General features: G+C 38.0%; 1 protein-coding gene across 1 annotated transcript in view; it reads right to left on the reverse strand.

Moving 5' to 3' along the window:
- Positions 1–11,937: 11,937 nt before the first annotated feature.
- The window catches only part of LOC125033995 (poly [ADP-ribose] polymerase tankyrase-1-like), a 4,067-nt gene continuing 2,106 nt past the window's right edge, over positions 11,938–13,898 (reverse strand). The window contains exon 3 of the mRNA XM_047625617.1: positions 11,938–12,648. Within this exon, the coding sequence (XP_047481573.1) occupies positions 11,938–12,648 (711 nt within the window). The remainder of the gene's footprint in view (positions 12,649–13,898) is intronic.

Consider the following 13,898-nt stretch of genomic DNA (forward strand, 5'->3'; position numbering starts at 1 on the left):
AATTGTTTAATAAGATAGCTGCAGAAAAACTATCATGCTGTTTTCCACTATTTTTTTTTTTTTTTTTTTTTTAATTAAAACTGGCCACCTCAAACTCCCCTCTCCCCCCTTACGGGAGCTGCTTTGCCGTGATGGAGGGGTTTAAGGCCCCAATAACCTGGTGAGCTGGACCAGAGGGCTACCAATGAGGATAAGACAAAAGGTCTTCCATAACCAGGAGTCCTGTAATTAGAGTGATGCTGTATGCTGTGCTCTGCAGATAGCAACACACCTCTTTGGTCCTCTATTCTGGCTAGACAGGTGGCTTGATCAAAGGCCTGGTCAAATCAATCAGCTGGTCAAATATGGCTAAGGTCAAGCTGGTATTGCTCAGATTTGCATAGGTCACGCAACTGCCATCAGCACTGGGTGGTAACTGCGTATATTTCCTTACTACTCCTGTGGCTGTTGGATGTGATTGAGCCACAACCTATTACTAACCCTTGATGAATTCCATTGTGGGTGCAGGGGTGAGGAAATGAAGAATTCAAATTTGTGTGATTTCTACAAATTTACAATGAACTGGCTCTCTCCCTGACGATCTACACAATCCCCTGGTCAATCTCTCTCAAACATCACCTATTGTCACCTTGTATCACACAAGAAATCCCTTGAGGTAAAGACCACTGATGGTGTGTCCATCATGAATCTTGATATTTTTGAAGTGCATACAAGGGAATTACCGAGACCTGATGAGGTATTCCGAGGAACTAAACAAGTTCATGGTTGAGGCAGTAAAGCATTTTAGGAACAAAGTTGATGGTATGGAACAATCGACACCAACTCTTCCACTGCCAGGGTTATGGGCATGAAGCCAACTCTTGCCATCTTAGGAAAATGGACTACCAAGAGTGTGTTAAGTGTGGTACAATAGGTCATCAAGGAGATGACAACTGTCCAGGTCCAGTCTACTGTTATCACTGCAAAGTAGACCATGAAGCTTCTCCGAAGGAGTGTTTAAAGAAAAAAAGAAAGAAAGAAAAAGAAGTATTGGTAATAAGGAGCAAGGAGAAAGGTTTCAAGTGGCAAAATGTTGTGCCCATGTGCTGTTTGCACTGCCAGGCAAATCCTTTGCCTTGACCCATTGTCCCTTAACGTGCAATAATTCTTGCACCACTCACTCTGCCACCACAGTTTGACCTCAGTCCTCAAAGAAAGCTTCAGATCTAGAAAAGGCCTCTGGTGACTTGTTCCTCCAGAAGCTCAGGCAAAGGAATCCTGAGTGTGTCCCTAGGACTACTCCCAAAGTAAGGTCTTTGGAGCTGTCAGGCAAGGCTCCAGAGGCCTCCAAGGTGGCATAACGCCAAAAGTTCACATCTGCTCTTTTCCCAGGTAAAGGTTTCCTGTCTGAAGAAAGCCTGTGGAAAATAGTTTCATAGGTTAACAACTTCCCTCCAACAAAGCGCTGATAAGGGAAAACCTAAAAAAGGTGTGGGGTGTGTCTTAACCACAGGTGTTGCCAAACACCTTACGAAAAGATAGCTTGTCTCTGCCTGGATACCCTGATCCAATGCAGATTGAGAAGAACTGTAACATTAAATAGCATCATGTAACTCAGTTTGTGTATCCCTAGGACTACTCCCAATGATCTTTGAAGCTGTCAGGCAAGGCTCCAGAGACCTCCAAGGTGACAGCACAAGCTGCCACCCTATCCAAAGGAGCCTCTGCTGCCAGACAGAATGCCCCTGAACCAAAGGTTCAGATTCGCCCTTTGCCCAGGTAAAGGTATCCTATCCAACAAAAGGTAAACAACTTCCCTCCATATTTAGAAGGCCCGGGCGAAGCTAGAACTTCGCAAATCATAAAGAAGACTTCCCTCCATTAGGCACTCCCAAGGCGCTGGTAAGGGAAAGCCTAAACAAGGTGTGGGGTGAGCCTTAACCACAGGTGCTGCCAAACACCTTATGAAAAGGTAGCTTGTCAGCCTGGATACCCGGATTCAATGAAACTGTCAGGGAATTCATGCAAAATGGGAAGAACTCCAATATCTAATAGCGTCATGTAACCTAGTTTGTGACCACATGGGACCTTTGATAATAGATCTCGTGGATGAGTATCAGTGATGGTACATCAGGATATTCCCTTCCAAGCTATCCACCTGCAGACAACACTGCAGGTGAAGGCTGTGAGGATAGGCTTGACACAGCCTTCCTCCACATAATCTCATAAACAGATGAATAGGAAGATCTTTTTGGGCAGTTGTTTCATCCATTTCTACTCTTGGGATATTTCAATGGTCGACATCACCTCTGGAGAGACATCTTATGCAACCCTCGAGGAAGTGCCTTGGAGTCCTTGTTCTCAAGAGTAGATGCAGTCTTTCTGAGCAGTGACACTCACGCACTTCCAAATTTAAACTGGAGCATTCTCTAGTATTGACCTGTCAGTTAATTCACCTGGTTAATAGTTGGATTTCGCTTGGCAGGTCATGGAAGACTTGCATGGAAGTGACCACTCTCCAATACTATTGTAGGAAGTGAATGGCATTCCAGCCAATGGGGTGAAGAGTTGGTGACTTGAAAATGCAGACTGGAATCCTTTTAGATCTACTACAGTAATGCGAGGATCTGTGAATGATTTTCCATGTGTTCAAAATGCTGTTGATCACTTCACATCACAAATTTATCTTGCATCAGAAGTATCCATTCCCAAAAGCAGCGGCCAGTACCGTCGACCTCCGGTATTATGGTGGTCAGATAAATGCCAACACGCTGCCAGAGGAAGAAATGCTAAGGCAACTGAAACGATACCCCAGCAATGTGACCTTGATCCATTATAAAAAGACCTGAGCCAAGGCCAGATGAGTACTAAAGGAGGCTAGAGGGATGTCGTAGAGACAGTATATCACCTCATTTAACTCCAGGATCTGCTTCGCATGGGTATGGGAAAAGGTGCGCAAATCGCTGGAAAGAGCATATCTGTGCCATCACCTACTCTGCAGATAGATAGCATAATCCCCATGAAAAGATGTTGGAAATATGCTAGCTAAATTCGTTTCGGATATCTCCTATAGAACATCTTACACCGCCTGTTTCTCCACACATTGGGCTGAAAAGGAGTCCTACTTTCCGAATGATATCTCACTTATTAGAGACTCCCAAAAATTCTAGTTTGATCTTTGGTTTGGGGACAGCACCATCCACATGGAAAGAAGCCATAATCGTTCCTATCCCCAAACTTGGCAAGGGAATTACAGACCAGTTTCTCTCACCAGCTGCATCTGTAAGCTGATGGAGAGGATCAGGCTGCTAGAAAAGGAAAACTTGCTGACCCCATACTAATATGGGTTTAGAAAATTGAGATCACCCACGGATGCCCTTGTGAGGATGGTGACTACTATACAGAATTCCTTTGCACAGCAACGTCACATACTAGCAGTCTTCTTTGACCTTGTAAAGGCTTGATACTACTTGGAAGCATGGCGTACCCATGAAGGTGTATGACATTAGTTTAAGAGGATCATTTCCTACCTTCATACAAAAGCTTCCTTGCTGATAGGAAGTTTAGAGTGCGGGTGGGAAGCAGCTTCTCTAACCTGGAAAATCAGCTGAAAGGTGTCCCACATGGGAGTGTCTTAAATCTATGGTATGTTGCCCACTGCACAACTTAATTTACTGCAGTCTGCAGGTGTCCTTGCACGTCCTGTAAGCTTTCTCCTGAGCGATACGGTGTGAAATCGTCCACATACAGACTAGACAAGACAGCACTTGGTACAACCTTTACGATGTCATTAACAGCAATGGCAAACAGGATCACACTTAAGTTCTCTCCAAATAAAACCCTGACTATGCATTTCCACAAAAGGGGAATTAAAATGTTTCCCTTTATTTAGGAGTGAACCCATTGCATTTTGTCCAAAAGGTAAAGTAATATTTGGCTCTGATTTACTACATGAGACTACAAAGGATTTCTACATCCAGATTGGTTTCCTACCTTGAGGAGAGCTGATCTTATGGTAGAAGAATAAAGAATCTTGTGGAAGATCTCAATTTGAATCTCTCCAAGGATCTAATTGATGGAACTCCCCAGTTGGACCAATCTAGTCAAGCTGGATTTGGTCAGAATAGGAAAAAGAAGCAAAAATCATATAATTCTTCACCATACTTTTAATTATAAAGGATCAAATGCAATTTATACAGATGGTTCGAAATCTGAAAATGGTGTGTGCTTTGCAGAAATAAGCTGGAGAAAGGCGGTCTTTCCCTAGCACCCTCAATGTTCACTGAGTTTCATGCAGTCAAAATGACTAGAGACCTTAGAAACCATTCTTTTGTAATTTTTGCTCTCGTAGTACTTTGCAAGCAGTCAAGAGATTAACCTATTCACACCCAGTGTGAGGGAGATTCAAGATTGGCTGGGACTGATGTCAGCATGCTCAGCCCTGTGATGCTTGTTTTTCTCTGCCACACACCAATTTGAAACCCAGCATCAATATTTTTCTTGGAGGCATACCTACTACTTGAGATTAAAGATGACCTTGGCAGTTGGGTGCCTAGCATCCATCCCAGCCGACAAGTAGAAGTGTTAACATGGGTCGATGATGACTAAAAGTGAAGCACGTTGTGAGGAAAGCCAAGAGCTGTTAACGGTCGCACATGTAGTGGAAAGATGTGTAGCATTCTTAGACCAAAGGCGTATGTACTTGTCTCTCCCATATGCACTGAGAAATGTATAGTTTCGTAAAGGACACTAATATTTTGAAATTAAAATTATACATAATATTGATGCAATAATTGTATACTTTCAATAGCATAATATTTATGTTTTGATTGTTAATATAATATTTATTGTTCTTTTATTTTTATTATTTGGATAATATTTATTGATAGATTTTTAAACGTCTTAAATATTTTATAATTCTTAATCCCACAAGGTATTCGCCGTTAATGACCTTAGCTGTTCACGCGGCAGACAATTTTAAATAATCAATTAATCCTCTAACTCTTCATCAGGATATAGGACTGCCTTGCCTAAGGTGGTCCCCGATGAGAAGCGATTGTCAGTCGATGTGTGATGGCGACGTGACCATCACCGGTTCCTTTCCACTACCGGGAAGTACATCAGTCCACCTCTCTGAACATGTATTACAGATAGATCTACAGTTGTCTCTCATGGTATACAATATACTTTGCATGAAAAACAAGTTCCAATAAGTTGAAAGACCTACAATATCCCATGATATCTAGACACTTTGCCTCATTGGAAATTGTATTTTCAAGTTGTATTATTGAGTAAGAATCAGTAATGGAGCCAATAACCTAGACCGACTCTATACGTAGGAATCTTCATCGAGAGGGGTCTTTATCCAGGAAAAATGTCTCTAAGCAAGGGATTTTTTTTTTTTTTTTTTTTTTTTTTTTTTTTTAACTTGAAGTATACCCCTTGACAGGATAATGTAAGGCCATCTTAAAATCTGAAATAACTCGGGATATGGTCACATCTTAGAGACATTAGTCTAGCAAGGCAATGAACAATAATTTTTCTGTGGATTACCCGGCAGGACACAGTGATGGACTGAACCACAGATAAGCGCGCAAAATACCATCGATTGAGTCCCGTTTATGGACTCCCTCAGGAAATTCAAACCTATCTCACTAGTGAAGACTAGGAGCCGCTTTATTTGCAATCCGTTGCGGTAAACAACGGGATCGGAACAGGGGGTTCTTCAGTAGATGCAGGCTTCACAGGAAGATGTTCAAGGAAGGCCTTTCCTCTAGGTACATGATGGTGTTGTAAAGTTACGTGGTCTTTGTCCAGGAGAGTGTATCCTGGGGAATCTTTTTTCTGGGAATCCCTTCTAAGCGGGTGAACTGTTAAGTTTCCCAGAATACATCACATGTGTCATCTAAGATAATTATTTTGGACAAATTATGAAAATAAAGATAAAAGCCTGTTAAGCTTCTTTTTCAATTCCTGAGTGTTCTATTAATATATGAGAACCATCACAACTACACAGTTTAAACTTTCAAAAACATCAATAACAATTCATATAATCAAACATTCCGGGTACTCACCTATCTTTACCGAATCAATCTTTAGCCGATCTTTAGCCGAATATATCTTTTAATAGTATACATACAGTGTATGTGTATATATGCTCACAAAAGTATCACATTCTTTTTCAACATGCACATATATATTCAGCATTATAAACCATACAAGAATTATATGACATTTCTAGAAAAGGTATGAATTAGAATAACATCTTCAGAAATACATGTATTTCTCACGAAAATATAAAAGTAACCGGTCATATACATCTCTAAATTTGTCAATATGCATACGTTTCATGACATTTCTTTACTACAATGGTTATTTTGTCACTATAATGAGATGAAAATGCATTTTTTGTTAGTGTCAATTTTAGTATTGTGAAGAGCGTTAGAGAAAACATTTGCACCATTGCAGGAACTCACCTCTGAATACACAAGAAACTGGAAAATCAGCCAGCACATGGATAATCTGGGAATCAATTTACCCATACTAAGAGCTCTAACGGAGAACTACATCACTGAAAGACAACGTGTTGAGCACTAAAGTACCTGGTAGGATACTGTCTGCGTTGCTACTGATAACAGAGATTTACGGCTTTTGTTTTATCGACTGTTAACTGTGCAATATATTTGACTCACTCTATATTCATCTACCGACAAATTGGATTCAAGTAAAAGATGCAAGCACAAATACATGCGCGCGTGCATGTGTGTGTACGTGTAAGTGTGTTTGCGTGCGTGCACGTATGTTTGTGTGTGTGTGCGTGGGGGAGAGAGAGAGAGAGAGAGAGAGAGAGAGAGAGAGAGAGAGAGAGAGAGAGGGAGAGGGAGAGAGAGAGAGAGAGAGAGAGAGAGAGAGAGAGAGAGAGAGAGAGAGAGAGAGAGAGAGAGAGAGGGAGAGAGAGAGAGAGAGAGAGAGAGAGAGAGAGAGAGAGAGAGAGAGAGAGAGAGAGAGAGAGAGAGAGAGAGAGAGAGAGAGAGAGAGAGAGAGAGAGAGAGAGAGAGAGAGAGAGAGAGAGGGTGATTTTCAGTTTACACTGATCCTACAAAATCCCTCTGACGTATCGTCTATATGCAATAGTGTGCAAAGGGTCAAGAAGATCAAACTCATAGCAAGAACGAAACGTGTTGGGAATTCAGCTAAGACAACCAAATTTAAATAATATCTCCTTTGCGGATCCCTCAACGGCACCGTAACAAGAGTAACAACATCATACAAGTTTGGCTAAACAGATGGTTGCCCAGTTTCCTGCCAATCAGAATTTAAAGTCGTCAGCGTTTAACCAAAATTAAATACACATATTTCAACAAGTTGTACTTAAATAGGGACATGATGAAAAGATTTACAAATGAATTCCGGTACTCAACAGAACTCATGTAAAACTGACTAGATAAATAGATTAATAAAATCATTGTTAGAGGATTCGGTCTCGGACATGAGGCATTCAAACATACAACTTCGAGTCCTTCTCATGTTTGGTAAAATCGTGGTTTCCGTTTAAGCAAGTAAACTCGGTCACTCAGTTTATGAACGAGAAGAACTAAGCGTATCTCGATCACAATAATTAATCGGACTTGTCTGGCGGACATTTCGTTACGGATCTTAAAAATTCGATCTCTGACATCTTTCACACAACGGTCTTTCCTCCGTACTAGTTTCCTTACATACTATCTTGTCCTTTAGTGATTTTATCCACTCTAAAAACTAATAAAGCCTTTCTTTCTTTTGTAAAAATGTCTCTTTCCTTAAAAGCCCTTTTTCCTTTCCCTTCTCTTACCATCGCTAAAAAAAAAAAATCCTTTACTTCATCCTATCGATCTCTCGCTAAAAGCTCCTTTTCCTTTACCATGGAAAGCTTCCGTTTCCTTCATCCTTACTAACTCTTATCAAAAATAAAAATCCCTTTACCTCACCCTATTTAGGACTCGCAAAACTTCCCTCTCCTTTACCTTGGACAAAACCTCCGTTGTCTTTATCCTCTCTTGCTCTCACTAAAAAAAAAAAAAAAACTCTTTCCTTCACCCTGGCTTACCTTCTCTAAATCTTTCCCTTCTTCGTCTCTTACCCTCTCCCTTTCCCTTTAACTAGAAAAATCTATTTTTATTAGCCTACTTCGACTAGTAGTAAACGTCTTTAAAACTTCCAACTTTCTTTCCTATAAACATATATAGGCAGGCGATTCAACTCCCCATGACTTACATAGTGCTAGAGACTTAGTTTCTCCCCTCCCTTCTACTGACATAGTCCAAGCTATTTATTTTACATACAGACAACACCTGCAAGGCACTTTTAAAGACATCATAAATGCAAACTCTATTGCAAACAATATTGTAGCCTGTATGCACAGAAGGTGGCACTGAAGCCTCTCACCCCTTACATCACACTAGACACAAGCACGTACTCACACACATATATGTATATATGTTTAGATATATAATGTATATATATATATATATATATGTACACACACACACACACACACACACACAAATATATATATATACATATATATATACATATATATATATATATTGTACTGTTTATGGATATATATCATACTTGTTTATATATATAGATATATATATAAATATATATATGTATATATACATATATACGTGTCTATACATATATATATAGATAGATAATATATATATATATAATCTAACACAAATACATACATACATATACACACACATATATAAATAAATATATATAGACATATACATACCTACATACATATATACATATATATACATAGATAATATATAGATAGATAGATATAGATATCGATATATAAATATGATATATAATATATATATAATATGTATACATAATATATATATATATATATATACATACACACACGAACATATACGCATACATACATCTGCACACACACAAACACACACATATATATAGATATACACACACACACGTGTGATTGTGTATGTATTATCATTTACTGAAATTTTCCTGCCATGTCATGTATATGTATTAATATATACATATGTATATATGTATATAATATATAAATATATATACATACACATATATATATATGTATATATATAAATATAAATTCTGTAACTCAAATCATTTATTTTATATCATTTAATGAGATTCTATTTCATATTGGATATTATTAAATTTCATATTTTATTCTGTATTGTTTTATAATCTTATGTTTTATATGATACATTCAGTATAGCTTCTTCTCTTATATGGCTATATTTTCATGTTATTTTGTATTTTGCATTATCTAACATTTTGTATATTATATTGTTTCATAATCAAATCATATATTCTATATCTTTGTGAGTTTGGAAATGTGTTCACAATAATGAAAACAATAGTTTATTTAGTGAATTGATAGTTACAAAAGTTACTTTACAAATTGGGCTTTTATAAGTCTAATACATCCTTGAGGAGCTATTTTCTTGATTGACGTAAGTAGATCCCGACGTGTCATGGAAGTTTGGATGTAAGTTAATTTTCTCTGATCTAAGGATTTAGCGCATCAATAAAGGAGGTGTAGTTTGATCCAATTATGACGAGCAATTATTTTTTTCTGGGTTTTGTATTTCAATGTTGGTAATGGACGAATGCCAGAATGATGCTGCACACTCACAAATTGGTTGAATGAAAATCGTCTATTAGCGGAGAAGGTCATTAATCTTGATAGCTTGAAAAAAAAAAAAAAAAAAAAAAAAAAATCCAGCATTTTGAGATAATTTTTTTTTTGGTACTGCCGAACCACTTAAGGTCATCACAGGACTCCTGACAGATTCTCTTATGAGGCAAGTGTTAAAAGCTCGTTATCTCTTTCAGAGAACGATCACATTTTGTTGAATTAGACTTTATTTCTGTGTACATCTTACCGTTAATTTTTTTTTTTTTTTTTTTTTTTTTTTTTTTTTTTTTTTTGGACAATGCCTATTCTGACACTTGGTTGAAGGCATCTTTTAATAGGATGGCCTGAGTTGTGTGCAAGTGCAACTGTCATGTCGTCCACATATTTGTAGATCTTCGCGAGCGGAATATCATCCTCATTTACTGGGACTTTTATATAGTCTAAAATGATGAATCCAATTTTCGGTTATATACTAATCATGAAAATGAAGCAGATGTTGACAGTTTACCTAATTTCCTGTGGATTTGGATGCAGATTTGCGAGAAATGCTTCACATCTTTAGTGGGCAAGCAAAAATCTCAGGGAGAAATTTTTACGATCATAAAGCTTGGGTACCTTCAAAACTTATCAGAGCAGTTATTTTCTGATACATTTGTAACACTTATTTGTATATTAAAAAACAACAACATTAAAATGGATTAAGTGATTCTCTCATTTATTCTAATCAACAACCTGTGTAAACTTGAATTAACACACCAAGAATGTGTTTGTAGAACAAAGAAAATAGTTGCTTAAAATGAGCATCAAAATGCAAAAATGACTGTCGATCATACTCACAAAAAGTGTCTAAGAAGCTTGACCCTACGCCCTAATATGCAGTGAAAGCCAGGTTTCGGAGTGAAAAATGCAACAATTTCTGATGCTCCATACCCAAGGCATGAGGTTTATCAGAGCAGTTATTTTCTGATACATTTGTAACACTTATTTGTATATTAAAAAAAAAACGACATTAAAATGGATTAAGTGATTCTCTCATTTATTCTAATCAACAACCTATGTAAACTTGAATTAACACACCAAGAATGTGTTTGTAGAACAAAGAAAATAGTTGCTTAAAATGAGCATCAAAATGCAAAAATGACTGTCGATCACAAAAAATGTCTAAGAAGCTTGACCCTACGCCCTAATATGCAGTTACTCCGTGAAAGCCAGGTTTCGGAGTGAAAAATGCAACAATTTCTGATGCTCCATACCCAAGGCATGAGGCTTCTGTACCACCAGCGAAGTAAGCTTCTATTTTCGCTGGTTCTTCAGTGTCCTTTTGGCACATACGTTTAAAAACTGTCCTTATCATTTTATCCAAGTGATTTGTCCAATAGAGACTGTGGTCTTTGAATTCTTGCAGTTCCATGAAAAATGTGTTTTTTAAGACAAATCCTTTTGGCGAAGGAATTTTGAAGAAAATTTTATCAAAATACTTGAATCTGTTCTGAATCTCTCTTGGTGCCCACTTCTCCGCTTTGAGGGAACTAAGAACCATCTTACATGCTAGGAACACTCGACGCTGATCAGGAGTCAGATTCTTCATAATTTCATTCTCTGCCTTTGCGAAGGAAAACCTCCACTCGCCGTTGCCAATGCTGTTGATGTACACTGACTTCAGGTGAGGCGGTGTAAGAGGTGGCCTCGGCAGATCTGCGGGCCAAGGAGCTTCCATAGTGGGTACGATATCAACATCCACCAGTAGTAGAGGAAACTCATTGCCCATCCAGGCAAGGCTGAGTCCTACCCCAACTTGAGTCTTCTTAACCCCAGGTGGGATTATTGCTATTCTTTTATCTTCAGGTTCAAAATTTGTAATACATTCTTTAACCAAATTATAAAATGTGTGTAAGAAACTATTTCCTTGAAGAAGGTGAAAGATATCTTTGTTGTTTGATGACACATTAATTTTTGTTTTACAGCCATTATAAGAAAGTCCCATTTCTTGCAATGATAGTTGTAGGCCTCCATTAGCATACCCGTGTAAACTGCTTAATACAATGTTACAGTCAAATTCGTCTGGACAAAAAAGCCTTACATTGTCTGCTGAACTTCCCAGCATTAGGAGTTCCCCACTGAACAAAGGATTTTTCTTAGAAACTGAATTTTGCACACACTCTACCAGGTTGAATACTGCTTTTTGTATAACTTTAGATTCTCCCTGTGAATAGTTAACATGGACTTTAGTTATTGCTTTAGCCATGTCGCTCACCTGCCATTTTTTCTTCAACTCATTCAAATGAACTTCTATTCTTTGAGGGCCAGTGTTCGGTTTTTTGCATGTCTATGTCTACTAGAGACTCTGAGTCAAATTCATATAGCTTCAGGTAGTTCTTGTAGCCATCCAATAGATCCATAGCTGTCAACCCACATCTGTTTACTTGATTTGTGCTTAAAAAGTCCCCGAGATCCCTGTGGCCATACATGCAGGCATAGTGTGCAGGTGTGTTGCCGAAACGATCCTTCGCCTCAACCGAAGCTCCGTGACTGACGAGGTACCTGGCTGCAGAAGCGTTGTTCTTCCGAGCGGCGTAATGCAAGGGCGATGCCCGACACACTTCAAGTTCTTGATTGATCTTCTGGCCTCCCACATGCAGCAAGAGATGGAGAAATAGTGGGAACTCCTTTTCACAACTAAGAATCGTTGCTTTCTCTAAGAATTTACTAAATGTGTTCATGTCTATATCCTTTTCTGTATTATCCAGTTGTATATCAGATACAGAATATTTGGCCCGCCTTTCAGAAATCTGCTCCAAAAGGTCGTTGCAAGTAACATCACTGAATCTCCTTACTGATCCTCCACCTTCACAATCTTTCGTATCCTGGTTTCCGATGACATAAACCAGTTTCACCATCCAGTCATCACTTTCAGATAATTCAGCATTAAGGCACCCGAAGACTGTCTTCCAACAAAGTGTATCACAGTGAGAATCCGTGTCTTCCTGTGAAGAGATCACACAGTAGAGTGAAAGGAGAAGTAAAACAAACTGCTTTTGCTTCCTGTTTCTGCGCAGGGTCTCTCGCTTTTTCCTAATTCATCAGCCAAACGTTGACATTCTCTCAGCAAAGAAGCCTGCAAGAGAAATCGAAACATAATACATGAATTGTAGGATAAACACCTAGGCCACACGCACGCATGCATGTGCACACATACACACATATATTTATGGGATATGCCTCTTATATAAATTATTTTATACAAAAGTTTGTGATCTTATCACATTGGTCCAAAGTTTTTCGCTGATATTCGTAAATACTAAATAAAGGAAATTTATTTTCTTAAGATTATCTCATGACAACAAATTATTTAAGTTTGCTCAATGATTCGGTCATATCTGGTCACTGGGTAAGCTTTAAAACGGTAGCAGCGAAAAAGTATGAAACTTGCATCTTCAACTGCTACCCAGAATGAGTAATTGTTCTGCAAACGTCCTTCAATTTTGTCAAGAAATTGGTTTCTTACAGATTTTGATGGGATTGAATTAAAGTGTGTAGTGGCAAGGGCGACGGTGGTATTTTGGCTCTACTATTTACCTATTGACATTTCTGCGTTCATTCTCTGTGGACAATTCCGTGGGTATTTTGCCTTTTTATTTGATATCTCCTCTACAAGTATGCATTCTGGTGCATTTGTTTTCCCAGATATGAAACCTAGTTAGTGAAATAATTTTCTTTTGAATGTGTATCACAACCTTTTTCTTTCTTTCTTTCTTTTTGTATCATATCGTGTAGTAAAATAGTTTGTTTATTTCTATGCAGTTGGGTCTTTTTAGCTTGATTTAGTAAGACTGTTTATTACCGTCAAATGACCATGGTTAATTAACACACTTGGCACATTTATAGGTTAACCATTGCATTCCAGCTGTCACACTTAAATCACTATATTTTTACAGATCTTGAGAATAAAAGCAATCATAAGCAATCAAAATTAACACAGTAGTAACAGCATAAAGAGAATACAATTGCCTGCATTATACCAAGTACAACCGTTCTCGTTAGGCAGTAGAAATGGCAACTCTGTTTACATTCCCGTACTGCAGTGTGAAGTGTTTTGAGCAAACCTCATTATAAATATTAATTCACCATGTATGGAACTTAAATTTCATTCATGAATCGTGATACAGTTTCTAAAAAAAAAAAAAAAAACAAAAAAAAAACAATAAAGTAATTAAATACATTAACATTGATAATG

This window comes from Penaeus chinensis, chromosome 2 (assembly GCF_019202785.1).
Source record: "Penaeus chinensis breed Huanghai No. 1 chromosome 2, ASM1920278v2, whole genome shotgun sequence".
Lineage (NCBI taxonomy): Eukaryota > Metazoa > Arthropoda > Malacostraca > Decapoda > Penaeidae > Penaeus > Penaeus chinensis.